This window comes from Grampus griseus, assembly GCF_964374135.1.
Source record: "Grampus griseus genome assembly, chromosome: 4".
Lineage (NCBI taxonomy): Eukaryota > Metazoa > Chordata > Mammalia > Artiodactyla > Delphinidae > Grampus > Grampus griseus.
Window position 1 is genome coordinate 102,084,752 of NC_138997.1, and position 22,590 is coordinate 102,107,341.

General features: G+C 41.4%; 1 protein-coding gene across 9 annotated transcripts in view; it reads right to left on the minus strand.

Annotated features, from left to right (window-relative positions):
* CPEB2 (cytoplasmic polyadenylation element binding protein 2) overlaps positions 1-18,240 on the minus strand; it is a gene marked incomplete at its 5' end in the record, with an annotated part of 64,043 nt that extends 45,803 nt beyond the window's left edge. For 2 of the 9 annotated variants that reach the window (XM_082653360.1, XM_082653359.1), the window contains 4 exons: positions 3,939-4,029; positions 12,416-12,505; positions 13,273-13,554; positions 16,546-18,240. In XM_082653360.1, coding sequence (XP_082509486.1) covers positions 3,939-4,029; positions 12,416-12,505; positions 13,273-13,554; positions 16,546-18,240 — 2,158 coding nt within the window. Of the gene's footprint in view, positions 1-3,938; positions 4,030-12,415; positions 12,627-13,263; positions 13,555-16,545 lie in introns of those variants that run through there. The other 7 variants (XM_082653363.1, XM_082653361.1, XM_082653364.1 and 4 more) reach the window with 5 other exon arrangements.
* Positions 18,241-22,590: the final 4,350 nt, after the last annotated feature.

Here is a 22,590-nt window from a genome sequence, read left to right on the forward strand (position 1 = left end):
CATGGTGAGAAACCACTGCAGAATAAATAAAACAGATCAGTCAGTGCCACTCGTACTAAGGAAAGTATAAAACAGTGTGTTACTGTTCACAGTACAGAGGAAAAGGCAGCAGCCCCCCTCCTCCCCCCCACCCTTGGACTGGCTGAGCGGTGTTATACCCAACCAGCATCAGGAAGCCCTGAACAATCTATGCCAGGACCAGTCTGCTTTCAGTTCCTCAGTTGTGATGAGCTCTTAAATACAACCTGGTCCCTTTGTCTAGGTGATACTTTCCCCCCCAATATTTTTTCATCTTTGTGCTGCTCAGGTTTCAGGTCTCAGCTTTCTTTACTCCATAGCTACGTTAGGTACCTCCACTTATTACCTCCTTGAACACTTTATAACCTCTCTCTATACTATTTCTAACACTTGTAGCTATATCTATACATAATCTGCATGTATTGCATGTATACATCATGTTATATTAGTATATTCTATGTATCTATGTATATTACACATATAAAGTCTCTCTTTCCCCCTTAGGCTGTACATTCCACAAGAACAGAGACCATGTCTGTTTCACATAATGCACAGCAGGGTCTTGGACACTGCATGGTACAAAAGTAGAATAAAAGGAACAAAAGTGGAATAAAATACATTCAGAGCCCCATCTTTGGTTGCCATCACTTCACATCTTTAGAGCCTCGACAAGACCCTTCCACCTGCTATGCTAGACTATAAAGACCTTAACATTAAACAGTGACCTACTGACTTGTAAAAACCATCAGGCTTGCATTCTGGGCTTAAGTGGGGGTGGGAGGGTCCTTCTGTTAGTATAATTAGTCAGTTATCAGTCATGTCAGTAACCTGCCATAGATTTTCTTTGGATTCCGGAGAGCTGCTTGATTGCTTTTCTATCAACATTAACTCTTACCTGAAGTACTTTCTCTTTTCCTTTAGAGAAGTAGAACCAAATGCAAATTTAGTTTTTGCCTTTCATCTCTGTGGAAGGCAGCTTCCATGATGGCCTCCGCTGATCCTTGCCTCCTAGTAGCCACAGCTCTTGAGTAGCAGACTACTCCCCAGCTGAGCAGGGCTGACCTATGTAGCTAGTAGGATGTCATGGAAATGATGGTGTGAGACTTCCGAAGCTAAATCATAGAAGACACTGGGGCATTCACCTTGAGCTTTATCATTTGCTCTGGGGGGAATCCAGCACCACGCTCTGAGGACACTCCAGCAGTCCTGTGGAGAGGTCCACATGATGAACTGAGTTCTCCTACCAACAGCCTGCACTAACTTGTCAGCCACATAAGTAAGCCATCTTGAAAAAGGGTTCTACAGCCTTAGTCAAGCCTTCAGATAACTGCAGCCTCACTGATACCCTGACTGCTACCTCCTGAGATCTTCACCAGAACCAATCAGCCAAAGTGCTTCTGAATTCTAACCCACAGAAACTGCATGTGACAATAAATGTTTATTGCTGCTTTAAGCTACTAAATTTGGGGGTAATTTGTTATGCAGCAATAGATAACTAATATAATCTTTCGTTACTCAAGTTCATACAGAAAATTTTCTAGAAACTTTCACCATTAACACAAAGGGAAATAAGAAATTCATTTTTATTTTTTCAAGTTTACCCCACAACTCCCTCCTCCTTGTTCATTAGATCCCATAAGGAAGACAAAGCAAATGGTTGGTTTTTTTGAAAATATTTTAGAAGGATAAAATATGATTCATTCTGTTTTTTAGAAAAAAGAAAAGAATTTCCTTATATTAAATAGAGAATAGAATTTTCTGAAAGGGATGAAAAGATAAGAGAGATGGGATAGAGGCTGAAGTGATGACCTAAAGATCAGGAATGGAAGGGAGGAGAAGCAAATTCAGGGATTGGTTTCACCTACTTGTCATAACCTTCCTTTCGCAGATTTTACTGAGGCCCAGCACAAAGAAGATGTGTAATGATCAGAGTGTGGGGAGGAAGATACACAGTATGATATCCCAGAAGGCAGGGAAATTTGTACTAGTAATAAAAGAAAAAAACAAGTGGAAGCACTTGGTATCAAGATAATTTTTAAAAGGTATATGATGGCAATTTGGCAGAAGTACCAGTCTTATTTCTTAATTCTATGTGGAGAAGCATTCTCAAAATGTTTTTTTCTTTTATTTTTTTTCTCTGTTCCCTGTCATAATAAGTGTAGAACATAAAATACTCCAATTAGAAACAGAGATGATTCCTAAAGGTGGTGATAAGCATGTTTTTCCCCTTCCCACATCCAAAGATAATTTTTCTAACAAAATAATTCTGAATTAACTTGAGGTTTTTAATTACTAAATTCCTCTTAGCCTTATGCTGCTTCCATTTTCTTTTTCAAAGTCTTCTTTCTAGGTTTTCCTCCACTTTTATTATATAACAGGCTAGAAAAAAAAGAAAAACTGAGATAATTAATAGTGAGATAATGTTTTCTCTTAACATGTTCAAAGGGCTTTTTTAAGGAAGACTGGGAGAAACAACAATGAAAAAGTTTTAATTATTCACTGGTAACAGTTAATACTGACTTTATCTTGTATTAGAATTTCTAAGGGTTTTCTATCTACAGAAGGCAAGGAAATAAACAGAGGGAAATTCTTCATAATCACAAGCTGCTTGCCGGTTTCTATTCTTAAACAGTGGATCCAAGACAAATGCCACTGGAACTGTCGGGATAACAGTGAAAAAAAACAAGCCCTCAACTACAGATACTCAAAAATTAGGCTGAATTTTAGTTAGAAGCAACCGCTCTCAAAAAAACGAAAACCAAAAATCAAAATATAACTATCATTATTAGTTTGTGAGCAGAATTAACATTATCACACATCACTAACAATCACCAATGATCCCTTGAGCTTCTCTAACAATAAAGGAAATAGACAAGAAACTCCTTCACAAGCAAAATCCAGAATCAGAACAAAAATGTTTAGATATCTGATCAATATTGCCAACTGAGCCACAGCCATCATCTTGCTGCCAACTCTGAAGTTCTAGAGTTTTTAGGCTAACTCTTGTAAGGTAATTCTTGACTTTACAGAATTAAAGACGGAAAGATTACAAAGTAACCCGTGGTTTTGACTCAGTGAGAGATGTTGAGCCAGAACCAACCAGTTAAGCTGCTCCTGAATTCCCGACGCCCAGAAACTGTGTGAGGTAATAAACGTTTATTGTTTTAAGCTGCTAAGTTTGGGGATTGTTTATTAGGCAGCAACAGACAACTAATATCTCTCATCACAAGTTCACACCGTTTGCTAGATTTTCACCATTAATGTAAAAGGCAAGGAGGTATTTTTTATGAAGAAATATAAAATAATTACTAACATGTAATGTGCAGACAAATGAAAACAAGTATGTTAACGGAATTTCTTCAGATACAGTTAACTGTAACTGTGATGAGACTGACAGTGTAAGATTAGTGGGGCTGATTCTTTTTCCTAATCTGCTCCAACTTTTACGAATAGCTTCTCTACCTTGAAACACTTTCAAATCCCTATGATATGACAGGTAGAAGAAAAATGACAAGGGAAGCTAACCTAGAACAATTTTAGGATGGAATTACTGTAAACTGCAAATTCAAGTATTCCAAGAAAGTTATTATTATTTTTTAATATTTCTGTATTTGAAAGAATTCTAGAATAGTGACTATAACACCTTTAGATCCATTCTTCATCCTTTGGTGAACAGACGAGCATCTTTAAACAGTGGCTTTTTCTTAAACAACAAGTCAAGAGAGTAGGTTTACATTTCTCGCTGTATAAATTGACATAAAGCTAAATAAGGAAAAAGTATGACCTTTCATAAAAACAAGGGTTCTTATTAACAAACAGAATTTTATAGATGAGATAGGTGTTACTTAGTGCTCATTTTCATGTGAAAAATGATAAGCAGACAAAATGGTAGATAATATAAGAAAATAAAAATCACTTACCCTTAAGAGGATCATGCTCTGCTCTCATAATATCAATAAGGGAATTTTCCAGAGAGTGCATATTCAAACTGTCATACATTCTACTTCGATCCTAGAAGAGAAGAAAAAAAAGAATATAATCTACGCAATTTTTTCAGAAAGTGATGATTAAATACTATCTAAATCTTCTTACATAAAAGAGGACATCTGACTAATATAATATTACTAGTCAGTTTGCATCCCAAGACAATACCAATAACTAAGGATCCCATGAGCTACAATATCTCTTATACTGGAGGACAATATATTTCATACATTTACCTCCAAAATCACATATCAAAAGCAATCTTATTTCATTGGCAGTATTAATGCAATATAGTAAAATAATTTCTCTTGTTATCATTCTCAACTTATAAACATTTCTGAAATGTTATACGCACAGAAAGCATTTTTAGTTGTTATTTAACTTTTAAACTTTTCACATATATATAGGAATTCAGACGCTGGCACTTGAAAAATAAACATTTGAGGTGAAAGGGCTTAATTCCATAGTGCACCATACTTTAAACATCTATCAAACATCATATGTTATTTGATTTAATACTCAGAATTTCATAATAATGAATGCATAAACATCTTAAACAATAAAAATAAAAAACATGAAATACCAATATTGGAACCAAGACTAACATCTAGAATACTTATATTTAAATCTTGCTCTCTGAAATCCTCACATATTGGCCTCTGCATTTCTAAATCTTCCCTACCCTCTACCCACCCCTGCAAAAAAGGAAGGTGGGGAGAAAAGGGTGAAAGAATTCTCATTGCAGCAAGTTTCCTATATCATCAAGTCTCAGAGCAAAGTCCTGTGTGTAGCTGGAAGTTTTCTTTGCTGTATGTTATATCCCTCAACTTGCTTACTAGAAGGAATTTGATTCTTTAATGCCCATGAATATATACAGTATTCTGCTCAATATATACTCAATATACTTGAACAAATACATATATAGGGAACCATTACAGCAAGCCCTGGCCTGTGCTCCTCAAATCACCAAGCAGTCTATTCCCAAAATATGTCAGTGCCAGCCCCCACTCATTTAGGTATGTGCGTGTATGTGTGCTTGTGCAGTGTATGTAAATGAAGGAGAGGCAGGGCAGGCCATTTTTAACTCTCAAAAAATGATTAACATAGAAAAAGGAAAGGGAAGAACTGGAAAAGTGGAAAAAACGTTTCCACAGAAATCAGAATGAGGCACTTCTTAACCTGGGTCTCTGAGCTTCAAGAAGGACCATGAAATCTGTGAGAGTATATATAATGTTCTGTACATGCATGTACACATATTTTTTTTCTGAAAAGGTTTATGGCTTTCATTAGTTTTCCAAAGGAGTCCACAATCCGGAGAAGATCCAGAACCAATCTTTTAGAAAGCTGAGGAAAAACATAAGAAGATTTCCTGAGAATATGTTGATTTTTTATTCTACTTTGATGTTTAAATCAGGGTTGGGAGCTTTTTAAAGCTAGGGGGACAGAATCACTACTGTAGACTAAACAAGTTGCTGTCAAAGTATTTGAAAGTGTGAAAAGTAACAGTGAATGGAAAGAGTGCTAGACTTGGAGGATCTTACTGGAGTTTTATCACTAATTACCTACATTAGTACCCCTTACTTATTTTTATTTAAAGACTCCTGAGATATAACACACCCATCAGTAACAGGTGTTCACTAGAACAATGATCTTGATTGGTGAGGGAGGCACAGAGAATCACTGAGCTATAACAGTGGTTCTCAAACTTGAATATGCTTCAGAAACATCTGGAAGGCTTGTTAAACACACAGGTTGCTGGGACTCATCGACAGTCTGATTCAGTAAGTTTGGAGTAGCCCCTGAGCATTTGTATTTCCAGTAAGTAACCAGGTGATACTGAGACTACTGGTCCAAAGACCATACTTTAAGAAGCACTGAGCTTCTTAACCTGAAGCTACTGAACCTTTTTAGGCTCTGTTCCATCTTCTAAAAAATAAAATAATCATGTCGAACTAGCCAATGCCTAAAGTCCACTTTAAGAATAATAGAAATAATAGAAAAGCAAAGACTCGAAGTAGTATATAATAAATAAAACCGGAATAGAGAAGAGCAAAAATGAGCAAATATGTCCACCTTTGTGTTTCTACTGTACTTGTTCATAGCTAATTTTTTGGTTTTCCTGCCTCTGCCACTACACTTCTAAGATAATTAGGGGTAGGGACCTTCTAATTATGGACTAGCTCTCAAATGTTTGTTGAATGAATAGTACTTTATCTTTACCATAAAAACTTTGCAAAAATGTTTAAGTTTAGCTCAGTGAGGGCAAAGACTGCACTTTTAAATGGTAATTATAAAGGACCATAAAGCCTTCTCAGAATCCTCCGTGGAATAGGTACTCAAATGTTAAGTAACTAAACTGAGACAAGTATCAGGTATTAATGTGACCTTGCTATCAACTTCAATCTCCAACCACACAATGAAAGATTAAGTACTACTATATTCAAAGCTCCAAAATGTACTTAAAATAGAATTTAGGGGCTTCCCTGGTAGTGCCGTGGTTAAGAATCCGCCTGCCAATGCAGGGGACACGGGTTTGAGCCCAGGTCCGGGAAGATCCCACATGCTGTGGAGCAACTGAGCCCGTGCGCCACAACTACTGAGCCTGCACTCTAGAGCCCGCGAGCCGCAACTATGAGCCTGTGCACCACAATTACTAAAGCCCATGCACCTAGAGTCGGTGCTCCGCAACAAGAGAAGCCACGGCAATGAGAAGCCCGCGCACCGCAATGAAGAGTAGCCCCTGCTCGCTGCAACTAGAGAAAGCCTGCATGCAGCAACGAAGACCCAACGCAGCCAAAAAAATAAAATAAAAATATTAAAAAAAATAGAATTTAAAAAGTAAACTGTCAAGACAAAAATTGTTCATGTAATTGAGCAAAAAAATCTCAAAAGGTATGCTGTATCATATAGGTTCTAAGATGGAGTATATTCTAGATACTTTATATTCTATTTAACCTAAATTCTTGCAAAGAAAATGTGTTATGGTTCAGAGCTATCTTCTCAGGCTGATGTTTTCTGAACAGAATCAGATCATGCCCCGTCTTTAGTCAACCTATGAACTCAATTAATGGTGACTATTAATACCACCCAAATGATATTTCCCACACAACTTCTATTTATTTATTTTTTTGGCCAGCCACTACTTCCATTCCAAAGAGTATGCTCTTGCTTTAGAGCACAGCAAAATTAATGTAGAATCCTACACAACTGTCAATGCCATGGACAATATTTAAGGTATGAGGAGAAAACATTTAAGCAAGCTATTCAATAAATATCAGTGACCACTATATGTCAACTCTGATAACTCTTATTCAAAAACAAGCTGCATGTATTTATATCTTTAGCTTTAATGCGTACATCCAACTGAAATAGTGAGATGCCCACTTATAAGGTCCCTTATTTTCCTTTGCATATCAAGTCTTTCATCATAAAACAAACTCCTACTTCAGCAAAGAAAACAGCAAAGCTATTTTAAAACTGTTAACTAAGTTATACTTTATTAAGCATCAGCTGCATCCCACATGATTTTTAAATCACTAAGCACAAAATAGCCTTGAGCAGGCAAAGAGCTCATGACATCTCAAAAGTCACTTTCTGGATAATGAAACCTAGAGGTTCATGTTAAAAACATACAGATAATTCCATTAAGTAAAGTGTGGGGATTAAAATACGACTTCTGAAAAAAACAAAAACAAATCTGATAAGACAAACACTCAGGCATTCTTCTGAAATAGGGATATTAGAAAAAATTGTGTTCACATAAACTGCCATTGGTTCAAAAACTAAATGGAAATCCTGAAACCATTTTAAAGTAACCATAAATGCACCAACACTGATTACCATTAAAAAAATATGGAAAATCATGGCAATGTAACTTACATTTATTACTACATGGCTATTTGAAAACAGCCAAGATATTTCATAAAAGTAAGAATCTCTATCAGGAAAAGTTTACCCAAATCTACTTTAAGTATGAAAGATATGTGGCAAAGAATCAACTAATTGGGCTTTCAGAAACTGAGATTACAGTATCCCACAACAAAAATGAACAGGCAAAAATTAGAACACAATGGTGGAAAAACTGTAATTTCTTATATTCTAATATTTTATTATTTTCTTCAACCCAGAAATTTGCAAAGACTTACGGAAGCAACAGTGAAGTCCTAGAAAGACTAAAAAACATAGAAAGAACAAAGTCATCCTAATTTTAAAAAGGATGACCTGAGAAAGATTATAAATGCTGAAAATAACTAATGTGTTCAACAATGATATTAAAATACAACAAAAGGAATTTGAACTTAATTAAAAGGGAACTTTTTAATGGAATGCTGTATTTTTGCTTTGACATATCCAAAACCCTGTTTTATTTCAAAAGAAGTGATTAAGTAGAAGCTTTTCCTTTTGACAGTGATGTATCCTTCCTAAGAAAAAGGAGGTGGATTATAGAAAAAACATGCATCATCATATTTAAAGTTATACCAATGCTTGGTCATATATTCTTCTGCCTAGGTAGATCAACTTTTGTTGTATTTTTGTATTTAGTCATCCAATTTTTCCTTTAAAATAAAAAAGCAAATTTGTACTAATATTGTTCTCAATTTTAACACTGATTATACATTTCTCATTACATTCTGCTATCGCACTATATTGAATTAGCAGATGATGTGTTGCTCTGCCTCACTATACAACGTGGCTCTCAATCTCATACTCTCTAGTTGTTCCACACAGATATTTCTTACTCATCCAGCTGGACTTTCATCTTCTCTAAGGCAAAGAACACTATTTCACCCATATATCCTAAGGGTAATTAAAGTACTACCACATATACAATGAATATACATTTCTCGACCTTTCTTCGTTATTCTGATCCTCAACAAAGTACTATAACAGTGATTTTCAAAAAAAATTAAAAAAAATTTTTGAAGCCGCAAATGGCCAAAGCTAATCTAGTATCCACAATGGTTAAATAAAATGGAAAGGTAAGTAGAAAATATTTGGGGTAAGAATGTATCAAGTACAATTAAAGAACTGAACAAGGATAGGAAACATAAAAAGGATCCATTACTTAAGCAGGTATAACAGGTCCCTTTCTGTCTCATTTTCAGTAGGTGTGACAGTTTGACAACAACTAATGTCCCTATAACTCATCTAGTTTAAGAATCACAACTTAAGGAATGTTTTATTAAATGAAAAATTGGACTTGGTCTTGTTTTTTTTTTTGTATAAGGTGAATAAAGTCTCCAAATAATGTATTTTTCTGAGAGGTCCCCATATTATCATTTATCATGTTACCGTAACAGCGTGGATATTAAAGATTAGCAGAAAATATCTTCAATTAATTCAAGATAGTTTATGTGACATGATCAGGAACTGCAAGCAGAACTTCTGTAAGACCAAAAGTTTAGAGCTAAATATATAGATAATCCCCCAGCTAGAGAGCAGGCCAACGCTCATAGCCTTCACAGGCTATATTACAATTTTGAAGGCATCATGTTGCTTTGTTTACAGAAAACTGATATTCCATATGTAAACTTCTAAGTAATAACCTCAACTACTAGTATATTCACTCTTGATTTAAAATATTCAAGTATTAATGAATAAATATGCTGTAGCCTTATTATCTACCTGAAAGATTCAATTTTAAGGTAATTTAGAATTTATACTTTTGAGTATGACTTCTTGCAAGGGTAACTACCTAATAGCATTTTAAAGAAAAGTAATTCTTAGCCTTAAAGAAATTAATAAGACTATCTAACATTCATTTTAAAGTCAGAAGTGTGTATAACAATTTACATTTGTTTTTAAGAAGTTTTAAATTTAAAGCTTTTCCATAAAAAAATAGGCCATTTTAAATAAGGAAATGCCAATCTGAAAAATTTTACATACAACTGAAATAAAAGCTACAAAACTACAAAATCTTTCCCATTTACTAAAGTCAATTACATGTCCAGCTCTTGGTATATTTAATTAAGGCCAGGTACAAGAATTAAGACTTTAGTTCTAGAATTTAGTACATTTTAGGCTTAAATCAATTTGAGACCAAAAGAAATAAAAAAGTTAAATGTTTTTAAACAACGTATTTGTTAACTAAATTTTATTGGTATTAAAATGTTATATATGATGAGAAAATATCAGGACTGAAAATAATCTACCCAGATATTTAAGCATCTAAGTATTTTCTATAATTTTAACTTTGTCAAATAGTGAGGAACTACCCAACTGTTTAAGATACCAAATGCAGTTTGTAGCTTTTGCTGTATTTCTAAGAACCTCAACTTCAAATACCTCAACCTTTTATGGAAAGATAGAAACACAGAACAAATTTTGTATAATAAGTACCCTTAGGGTACTCAAAGGAGACAACAACATTGCTTTTAAGACCACGTGGGAGGTCATACAGGATACCTCCACTGCTTGGGACCAATGCCCACTGCTTCCTCCCCAATAAACCAAGACCCTTGTATTCTAAAAATAAAGGAGGGGGGAGCAGGAAGCAGGGAGCAAAAGAAATGGCCACAATAGATGAAAGAAATCATAAGAGCTGGCTAAAAAGGCCTTCCACGATCTAGTTCAAGGTCTTCCTTTTATAGATAAGGAAACTATGACCCCAAGAGATGAAAACCCATAGACTGTGTCATCCAGTGTCACAGACTGTGAAAGGAAGAATAAGAAGATTCAGGTTTCAGACCTCCTTTCCTTCTAGTTCAGTTTACTTTCCACTATCTTTTTCTTCACCATTCTCTTCAACTTCATCATCACATCTCTGGATCAAGAGTCCACAGGGAATGCCAATATCTTAGCAGTTTACCAAAAAAAATTAACCTTTAGCATCAAAATCCTTTTTCCTAAAATGAATTTACCTAAAATCATAGGTTATAAAATAGGTAAGAGCAGAGAGTCTTTGAAGTCTAAGTGGGAGGGCTCACCCTCATCCTGTGGCCCTCATCCTGTGGCAGCCCCAGGGGCACCTCTGCAGAGCCCAGTTTGAAAATTTCCCTTTCATTTTCACCTCTATCTACTCTAGCATTATTCTACCAACTGAAGCTATCTTAATAACCTAATTTCTCAACATCTGTCCCCCACCCCCATGGATCCTCATGGGAGCTAATCTTCTTTCTCCATAGATATATATCCCTCGCACATATCCTCTTGCTTCTTCCTGCACAACCTTTTCAAATAATTATGTCCTTTCCTGTCTAAAAACATGTCCCTTGCCACCTTCAAAATTATTATAATTTTCCTCTTCTAACATACCATCTCCTAGGCATTTATGTATTTAATTTGAACACCATAAAAGTGCTATCATAAAAACATCACTAATATGGCCTAACTGAGCCAGAGTAGAGAAGAGAAATATATGGATAACATTACAACATTAACAAGACAATAAATTACAAATTACATGAGACAATTACTTATTTCTAAGTGGAGACCCTGGCAGGACTACTTTGGTAAGTAGGTAGGACTTGTTTAAAACTAGTGCTAATGGTTGATTATTGAAGTTACTGCCAACCTGCCAGGTTAGAATGATATTTACAAATGCAATATTAATCTATTTATACAGTCCTTACTTGTAAAATGATTTCATGTTGATAAAGTAACTAAGGATAACAGAGCTCCTTTCAGTGGACTCCCACAATGTCAAGTCTATGCTCATTCAAACTTGGGCTCTGTACGAAAGAATCCTCTTATGTGAGGACTGAGTGTTCTATTTGTCCTGAAATAATTCTCATCAGCTGGTACCCAGTATGCATTCAAATTTCATCTGCAGAAGAGAGATAGCATTTTGTAACCACAAAGGACTTGAAGGTAATTTGATTAAGACTGACTCTCAGCTTTTCGACTCAGAGCTTTTCCATAGGAAACTGATTATTTGGAAGAAGACAGTATATAATAGCAGTAACAAAATTTAGAATAGAGAAATACTATAAAGTTTTTTATAAAGGTAAAACCTGAACTAAGGGCTTCCTTAGAAATACATCTCAAGACAAATACAGCAGATTTCATGAAAAAAGTTTACCAAAAAATTTTATATATCATTTATGAAATGTAAGATTAGATATTAAGTAAACATATGATTTTATACCTAATTGCAAATGATTCTGAAAAGAGATAAAATGTGTTCAGTTTGACTGATGTTTAAAGTCAGGTGCTCTTGGGTATAGGATTCCTTTCTCCAAAAACAAATTTATTATGTTTAGGACATACAAAATGATTATGAATTACTTTTAAATTTAAAAATGAAGCATTTTACATTAAATAGTTTAAGTGACCCTTTAAAAATAAATTGCTTTAATGCTCTCTGACATATGCTTAAATAGGTATAATTGGAAAATAAATAATAAATCCTACTCATAATACAAATACTAAACTCCTAGCCAAAATCCTGAAAAATATACACTGTCCAGCCTACCTGGTCTATTCTGGATGTTCCGGCTGCAGTGCACCAACTATCTTGGAGTGAATCTGAGCCCCAAGCTGGCAACTGCAAACTAGATCTCACCTTCAATAGCATAGAAGTTTTCATCAGAAATAAGCAGTTCTCTTCCCCATACCCACCCACAAAAAAAAAAAAAAAAGAAGAATGAAAAGAAAAAAACAATCAAAGTTTTTTCTATCTTGTATCCTTGTTCCATCCTCTAACAGTTTTAAGGGAAAAATATTTCATTTTAAATAGTCATAAGGGGACTTTATTAACCTATAATATCAGCAAAATATTAAAAGCCCTGAAAAAAATGTCTAATCATTATAAGTATTAGGCCACATTTAGAAAAAAAAAAAGTCACTGAACCAGTGAACAAATTTTAATTCTATGTAAAAAGTCCTAATGTTATTTTTTCATGATCGTAGCTGTACTAACTACATTTGAATATACATACAGCTGACCATAGTTATATTTATGCACAATTACGAAACATTTTAGTTCAGCTATACTGGAGGAGAAACTCATTTTGGTGGCCTGTTAAAGATTAATGAATTAAGGCATTCTTAAGGAGCTGCCAAGTAAGAGCTTCAATATGAATTTAAGAAACACAGCAGGGTTTTCTACACTTTATGAAGCTTATTTTCTATTATGTGTTTAGAGATTTTTTTAGTCTCAATTTTTTTGCATAGGTATTTTATCCTTTGATAATCAAATTATATGCTTAAAAATTAGAGCTTTCTCTTTTTTAATCCGTTAATTTTACCATACTATTACTACTGCCACCCCCAATTTCCTATTTTGAAAGATTAACATTAGAAATAAGGCCATTTACATACCATTCTTACCTGTAAGGGTAAGAGCGTATTACTATTGTTGTCTGTTCTGAACACATTATCTTCAATCCAAGATTTTGGAGTCAGTGATGGAGTAGAGCGAGTAAATTTCGGTGGTGCTATGACATTACCAGAAAACGGTTTCTTCAATGGAGATATCTGATTCATAGTTCCTGGAATTCCCATGTTTCCAGTTCTACGATGATCTCTGCCATGCATTGCTCCCCACGACATACTTCCAGTGCCCCAGCCACTGCTTTGATGGTTGCTCCAAGGAGATTGTTTCAGAAGAGGCTGGGGAAAATACATCTATTTAAATTATAAGCATTTAAAGAGTTTATAATTCAAATTCAAATTTAGGCCTGAGCTAAGAATTTATATGATCTTAATAAAATGAAATATAGAAAGGCAACAGAATATATCATAACTAGTTTATAAAAAGTAATAGGCTTGACATCTTGCTTATGAAAACATAGTCACTTAATGCTGAGTTTTCATACTCTTGTCTACTATAAATTATAATGAATCAAGTAGATATTTCATGACACTCATTAAAATAGAACCATGCAGTTACTTTTTTTTTCCCCTTTAGAGAGAACTGTATAAATGACAGATATGAAGAAAAAAATACTTTAAAATTGAAATTAACTTTGAAGATCCTTACAGATATAACCTACACTATGATCTTAAAGCAACTATGTTCCGCTAAGCACAGAACTAAAAATATGATCGTTATCAATTAAAATATACCAATCATATGAGTGAAATATCTAGACTTTAGGTTTCTAAAACAAACTGTACCACTGCAAAAGTGGATAATAACATTTGGTGTTATTCTACTGCACAGATTAAAAATGCCTTTTGAGATAGGGAAAATATAGCAAATATGTCTTTTTTTTGCACTGCTTATTCAACTTTTAAGATATTTTATTCCGGTTTTAATGTAGTTTCTTTTAAATTTTCATAGTTTTTACTTCACTTAATTATCCATGAACTGTTAAATAATTATCTGATATTACCCATAGGTGGATACACTAAGATAAACAACTATATACTTTGATCATTCTAGTAAAGATCTTAGTAATACAAGTCTCCATGAACTTTATTCATTTTCAAAAGTAAAGTAATATTCCAAACTCTAACCAATAGCAAGAAAAGTTAAGTCATCAAAGAATGAAAAATTCACCAAGAGGCTACAACTGTAGATTGTGAAAAGTATTAATTGCTAGCAATTTTACAGTCAATAAGCTTATAATTTAATAATTTTGTGCCAACATTTAGCCAAAGGGAGTATGGGTCGTGCACTTAACTATAAGTCAGTAAGTTATTTTAAGTCAAGCACTCCTAATATTAAACCTCCTTATTTTTTTTCTGCAAATCTGGTCTGTAGTGCCTATTACTTATTAAAATTTTTTTAATGCTAATATAATCATGAATATATACTACCCTTTCCCCCTCTATGTAGTTCAAAAGGATAGCTAAGGGACCACGGACATATTCCATTCTTCAGGACCTTACTTTCATCACTGACGCAGTGCTCAAAGTTCTCTTCCAGTGACCTAAAATTCCATATAACAGCTGTGACCTCTTACACTCCATTGCAAGACCCATCTTTTGACAAAAAGCAGATTATAGTTAAATATGGATCTTGGTATATGGTCTTCTAGTGATAATACCAAGGCCTTAAGAATACAAAAATACCTACAGATAATTTTCTGTGGCAAGTTTCCAGTTAAAAAACGAAGACCCTGACACCCAAAAGACAGTTGCTCAAGATTATGTAAATCATGGAAAAGGGGAATACTATTTCAAAATTAACTATTTTCAACCCTTATAGGCCACATTCTCCTTCCTCAGGAAGAAACCAGTGATTCAACAAAAACTGTTGTTATTCTGGTTAATTTAAATAAACTGTTAACTGTTATTTTGGTTAAATTAGATAGTATTCACCTTTTTAAAAGGGTAACCCTTAAAAACTTTAACTGGGCAATGGAAAAAGTTATATGAGTACGTAAGTAGTGGTTAAGGTCCAATCTTGCTTCCTTCTCAACCTTTAATCACGAAATTGACCTTAGACAGAATGATCACTATAATAAATGCTGACTAGATCAAAAAAGAACAACAAAATACTCCTTCAATGTCAATTAACCAAACCAGCGGCCACTCAAACGTTGTTTTGAGAGGATAACAAAACAGACCTTGAATCTGAAAGGGCTCGGATGAATAAAAAAACCTGCCTGCTGTGATTTCATAATTATACTACCCACTTAAAATACACACACCCTATCATTCAAGAGAAGGTTAAGGCCACCAAAAAAAAAAAGAGAGAAAAGAAAAAAAAGAAAAAAGTGAAAGTCTTCTCTTCAAGGTAACACACAAATAGCAGACTCGTTTCGTTTTAAAACCTACAAAATAGTACCCAAACATTAAAAAGCACAGAAAATAAAACCGTCTTGGAGCATCTCAGTCTTAACCATCTGACAGCTCGGGGGGACCGACCCACGTCGGGAGGCAGGTGGGCAGGAGGAGCGCGGCCGGGACGCTCCTCGCCGACCCTGGTCCCGGTAGGTTGTGCGGGCGGCAACTGCCTCGCCCGCGACAGGTCTTGCCGGCCAATTAAGAATGATACAAACTCAAAAGAAAAAAAGCTTTTCCGCCCGTTCCCTCATTGGACGACGGCGAAAGGTCACGGGCTGACCACACGCACAGTCTCCGGTAATCATTCTCCTGCTTCCCGGGTTCGCTTCCCACGGCCGCTCCCCCCCCTCCCCGAGGCCGCCGCCCGAGCCCGCTGGTCCCGCGTCCCCGACCCCAGGTCCTCCGACCCCCGAACCACGGCCGTCTCGCCGTGTCTCCGGGGCTCGAGAAAGCCGGACGGCCGCTCACCAGGCCAGGGGGCGCCGGCCGGGCCCCGGGGTCGCCCCGTACGAGGTACGAGAGGGACGTCGCGCCCGGCCGCCCCCCGCCCCCGCCCCGGCGCCATTCCGCCCCTGCCCTAGACCCACCGCCACGCCGGGGCTTTCGAGGGGGCGCCCGGCCGGGGCCACTTCCAGCCGGACCCGACTCTGGAGCCCCACAGCCCACGGTGGCCACATCCCTCACGCCCCGCCAGGGTCTGGTGTCCCGAGTCCCGTCGCCCTTTTCCGCCCTCCGGGTCCTACTCGGTCGGGCGAGGGGCCCTCGCAACTGCCCCTCGGGGCCGCGCCGGGCCGAGCCCGGTCTCCGGCCGCCCCCGCCCGCAGTCTCCCCGGCCTCGCGGCGCAGCCGGGCCGTCGCCCGCCGTACCTGGTGGTGGTTGTAGGAGTTCCTCTGCTGCAAGAAGGCGGCAGCGGCCGCCTGGTGCTGCTGCTGGAGCTGCGGGCTGACGGGTGACCTCCGGCTCTGAGGCTGCTGCGGCGCCGCGGGCGGCGGGGGCTGCTGCTGCTGAGGTAAATTCATGGCGGGCGGCGGTGGCGGGGGCACGGCGGCCGCCGAGAAGGGGCCCCCGAAGCCGCCGCCGCCCCCGCCGCCGCCGCCCGCCGGCACGCTGAGCCCAGCACAGCCGTGCGGGGACACGGGCGAGAAGCTCGGGAAGAAGGCCGGGTTCATGGACGACGGCAGCCCGGGGTAGAAGCCGTTCTCCGAATCGGGGCTGGGCGGCGGCATGGCGCTGAGCGAGCCGCCGCCGCCACCCGGGGTGGCGGCCGACGAACCCGGCTGCGGCTGCGGCGGCTGCTGGGGCGGAGGCGGCGGCTGCTGCTGGGGCGGCGGCGGCTGGGGCTGGGGCTGGGGCGGCGGCGACGCGGTCTGCACCGACCAGGGGGTGCCGAAGCCGGGCAGCGGCGGCGGCGGCGACGCGGAGCCGCCTCCCCCTCCGCCGCCGGGGGGCCCCCCGCCCCCGCTGCCGCTGCCGCCGCCGCCGCCGCCGCCGCCGCCGCCGCCGCCCGGGTGCGGAAGGTCCGGGCTCTGCAGGCTGCTGAAGGCGCCCGCGCCGAGAGCCCCGCCAGGCAGGAGGTTACTGGGACTGTTGAGCAGAGGATGGTTGGGGGACTCCATGGAGCCCGGCGCGGGGTTCACCGGCGGCGTCGAGGGGGCCAAGCCCGCATTGGGGGGCTCGGCGGCGCTGCCCTCGCCCACGGCCGGGGTCTTGCGAGGGCTGCCCGCGCCTCCGTGGCGGCGCCGCGGGGCTGCAGGCGGCGAAGGCTGGAGCTGCGGGAGCGGGGGCAGGCCGGCCGGGCGCTGCTGCGGGGCGAAGTCCTGCGGCGGGAGGTGCTGCGGGTGCGGGAGGCTGAACTGCTGCTGTTGTTGTTGCTGTTGCGTCTGGCGCTGGGCGAGCTGCGCCGGCTGGAGGAGCTGGCCGGGCGGCGGCGGCGAGCCGAACCGGCCGGGGCAGTGGAGCGGCGGCGGCGGCTTCGAGTCCGGAGGGTGGGGAAGGCGGGGAGGGCTGAACTCTTTCCTCTTCTGGCTGCTCAGCTGCTGCTGCTGCCGCTTACTGAAGTCCTGCGGGGAGGAGGTGCGGCAGCAGCAGCAGGAGGAGGCGGAGGAGGAGGGGTGGTGCAGACTCGGTTTGAAGTCCTGGGAGGGGAGGAGGTGGGTCACACCCGCGTTCGTGCCGCCGCCGGGGTGGTGGTTGGGGAGTTTCTCCGTGGCCTCCGCCCCCGAGAGTGGCCTCGCCGGCTGCTGTGTCAGCCTCAGCAGCAGTTCATCCTGCATGGTCTGCTGATGCGCCGGGAACGGGGAGGAAGAGGAAGCGGTGGCGACCGAGCTGTCCGCGCCGCCGCAGCCGAAGGGGATAGGGAAGGGGGAGGCGGCCTCCGAGAAGCCGGTGACAGGCAACGGCAGCGGCGAGAGCGGGCCGAAAGGCGTGGCGGAGGGTGACGGGGCGGCGGCCGCCGCGGCTCCAGCGGCGTAGGGACGGTACGCCCCGCCGCTGAACAGGGACCCGGGACTGCTGCTTCGGAGCCGGGCGGTTTGCAGCACCCCAAACCCGAAGTCCCTCATTTATCAGGCCGGCGGCAGCGGGAGGAGACGCACCCCGTCCGCTGCCCCGCCTAAGAAGCCGCCGGATCTGGGGCGGTGCGGCCTTGGTGGAAGGAGGGGGAGTCAGTGAGAGAGGGACACCGTGACTGAGCCAGGGGCACCTACTTCGGCCCCGCCACCCCTCGCGGCAATGACCGCCACCTCCCGAGACCTGCTCGGGCGCAGCCGCCGCCGCCGCCGCCCTGGCCGCTTAAGAACCCCGGAACGTGCGTCAGCGCCACCTCACAATCGCACCGCCCCCCGCGGTGCGCCCCGGCACGCGCGGGCTCGAGGCCGCGGCGCCCCCGCTGCCCCGCCCCCGTCCCGCCCCTTATTAATATGCAGTCTCGGCCGGGGGCGCGCGAGCGCTCTTCGGAGGGCGGGAGAGCGCGGGCGCGAGCGGCGCGTCTCCTCGGGCTTCCCCTGCGCCCGGGGAAAGGAGAGGCCGGTTGAGGCGGCGGGCGGCCGAAGAGGCCTGTGCGCCCGGCGCGCGCGCACGACGGCGAGCACGCGCGGGGGGCGCGGACGGTTACTGGGCAACCGCCCCTCCCGGCTCTGGGTCCTCGCTGAACCTTCAGCAGGTCGCACGTGGTACTTTCCCCCCGTCCAGTCGCCCTCGGGGCCCTGCCTCCTTGTCACCTCCGCTTCGTCTTCGGTCACAGGAGCCTTGGTCGCAGGGACAGGGGCTGCCCTAGGCGGCGCTGGCCAGCCGGGGAAACTGAGGCCGGTTAGTGGCTTTCAGTGTCGGCGGCCGCTCGTGTCCCGCAGCGCGAGGGAGCGGGGACCTGGCCCCTGCTGCCCTCCGGGCTCTGCGCGGGAGGCCTCTTGCCGACCCGCCTGTGCGGGGCTCCGCCAGCCTTGCTGACTGCGGAGCGCGTCGCCCACGCCTCTGGCCCCACCATGGCCCAGACTCGCAGCCCTCCTCGTCGCCCTAGAAAGCGCCTCCTTTTCGCTCCGGTTTCTGTTTTTAGCCTCTCGTGCCGAGTACTGTTATCCACCCTCCCGCAGCCGTGTGAAAGTATTTTCTGTAGGGTAAACACGAAGGCCCGGCCATATAGCATACATTTTCACTTAAGTAATGGGGAACAAAGTCCCTGGAACCCACCGCGGCTCCGTGCGGTTATTTACACACAGACGTGCATATAATGGGTTCCGAGGCGAGCTCCCTTGGTAACCCTGGGCCCGCTCCAAGTCCTCCTGTTTCAGAAAGCGTTTCGTGTGTTGCCGTCGGGACTGCAGTGGGTGGGATTCCTCCCCACCACATTCATTCTGGCATCCCCGCCCCTTTCCCCTAGGGAGACTCTAATTTAAACATTTCCGAAGCTTTATGAATTTCCAAGGGAGAAAGATTTCTCACATCAGGGGGGAAAAGGAGGTTCTGACTCAGCAACAGACTTGTTGAGACTTGCAAAATGGAAGGGGAGAGAGAGCTTTCCATGGTAGAGCTCTTGTTGGAAGCAACAGAAGAGGAACTAAACCTGTGTATTTCCTAAAGAAACATTTTACCTAGAGAAAAAATATATATATGAGGGTCTAGGTAAAGGAATAGCAGAGGGATCCATACTAGTAAGATATAGATTTCATGTTCCTGTTTTGCAATTTTAACTTTTTCTTGGCGTTTAGAGAAGTGAAACTATTGAAAGAATCCTGGAATACAGGCTAATAATCTCAAAAGCAATTGAAAATGGGTTCAGATTCTACTTGATTTGGATTTACAACTGAACTAATATTAAATAGTGTTATAAATGAGCACACTTTTACTGATGTAGGCAAGAGTGTACACTTTTATGAGTCCTCACTCATTCTCTATTAGTTAAATTTCATCCCCTTTTTACTTTGCTTTTGTTACTTCAGTGTTTCAAATTTATATAAATCAGAATAAATACAGAAGAAAGAGAAAAACAATGCAAGGGGAAAATATATTCCATGTATTTATGTTTAATATCCTGTCTAATAAACTAAGTTTGACATTGCCTTTAAATAAGGAAAAGATACTTTTTAAAAACAGGTCATAAATCGTTTAGAAATCAGTGGGTACATAGAAAATTGGTTTGAGTTAATAATCTCAAAACCATTTTTAACAAGCAAAATATAAAACTGGAGAATTCCTTTTTTATTCTAAATTACAATGTCTAGAAGATAACCTGAGCTCTTTAGAATTAAAAATACAAATGGCCATTTTCACAGCACCTATTGACATATTACTATTATTCATTAAGCTATTTTGCACGGAAAATATTCAGCAACTGAGGCATATAAAGTATTGAAATGAAGAATTTTATTTCTAAGTAAAGTTATATTTGATTGGACTCATCTGCAGATCCAATGACAAATCTTGAAAATGTAGGCACGAAAGTTAGCTCAATCATCCATTAAAATTGCAGTTAGTGCAATGTAAGAAAAGAGAGCATACGTTTAAAAGCTAAATGGTGCCATTCTGGGCTGAAGTTTGAATAAAAACAAGATTTCTTAGTGTGCTGAGACTGGCTTTGTTTTAGAGCATTTAGAGCTCTCCAAAAAGGAAAAAGCCATCAAGTTTGGTATTATGTAATAAGGTCAAACTCCATATTAAGTACACTAAATTCTGAAGTTCCACTGCCAGATCCTCTACTCACTGCTTTAACATCTGAGAGAGTGTTGTGAGGGTCCTGCTTTTTATAGCAAAGAAAGTTATATTCTGAAATCTAAAACTTTTAAGCTGGTGAGTGTCCCATCATTGAAAATATTCCAACATAAAGGTTTCCTATAGTGGAGGTAGGGGTGGGTGGGAGAAGAGGGGTTGTGGACCTCTAGCAGGTCTAAAGCCAAGTTCTTATGAATCTATATTCTAATCATATTTACATGAAAATATGTTAATTGTATGGCCAGTAACTCATTCCCTGAGTTTAATTTGACTGCCCCTTGTTCATTTCCTCCCACTGCCCTGGGCCAGTGTGTTTAAAAATATTTTGCTGCAACCCAGGACACACACATACACCTGAAATAAAGCTTTTATTAAGCAATTCTTACTCTTGATACATGCAACAAACTCTTAAAATTTTACTTTTTAAAATAATTGTTTTTTAAAAGAATTGATCACTGAATTGATCTCAAATCACTAAGCTGATTTTAAGACTCACATTTAGGTCATGAGCTGAAATTGAAGAACACTGTCATAGAAGACTATTTCACACTTTCTCTATCTTAAAGCCTCCTCACACCTTCTTCTGTCCTCACTCTCAGCTGCTGAGCTGGCTTTCTATTTCACTGAGAAGCTAGAAGCAGTTACAAATCTTCCCCAGGTCCTCACGGCTCCCTTTTCTAGTCACTGCCTCTGTCCCTGTACACGTCACCTTCCTTCCTGATACGTGGAAGGCCTGTCCATGCCCCACGTTCCCGTCTAAGGCCAGCCCCTCCGCCGGTACACCAGCTCCTCCTCCCACTTGCTCAGGACACAGCTTCATAGACATCCCAAATTTAACAGGCCCCAAATTGAACTCCCCACCTTGTTAATTCCCATCTGGGTAAGCACCACTCCATTGCTGTAGTTGCTTAGGCCAAAAACCTTGGAGTCGTTCTTGACTTCTATTTTTGTTACAGGATATCCAAGCCATCATTACATACTGCTTTGTCCTACCTTTAATTGATAACCAGAATCCAACTACCTCTCACCACTCCCACCTCAAGCAACCTGGCCCAGGCCACCATTTTTTCTGCCCTGGATTGTTGCTCTCAACTCCTAACTAGTTTCCCAGCTTCTGATCTTGTCTACAGTCTATTCTCCATGAAGCAGCTGGAATGCTCCTTTCAGACAGATCACATCATCTCCTCTGATGAAATACTTATACTTATCAGAAAGAAGTCAAAACATTTTCAATAACCGAAAGGTTCTTCATGTTTGCCTCCTGCCCCTACTAATCCCTCTGACAACTTTTACCCCACAATAGAATGCTTATTTCTTTAATGTGCAAGGCCAAGTCGGCCCCAGGGACTTTGCTCTTGCAATTCCCATTGTCTGGAATACTTGTCCTCCTCAATACCAACAGGGCTCACTCTATCAGTTTTCTCATCTCTCTCTCTCACTTCTTTTAGGTCTCTGCTCAAGCTCACTCTTCTCAGTGATATCTTTCCTGCCCGCCATTGTAAAACAGCAGCACCCTCCCTCCATTCCAGCCTCCTTCTCCCCCTGTAGGTGGTTTGATTTTTCTCCATCTGGCCCACTATGTACTTAAATTGTTTATCTGTCCTCCCTATTAGTTCGCAAGCCGCATAAGGGAAGATACATTGTTTTGTTCACAGTTGCATCCTCAGCACCTAGAACAATCCTGGCACACAGTAGGCACCCAAGAGTTG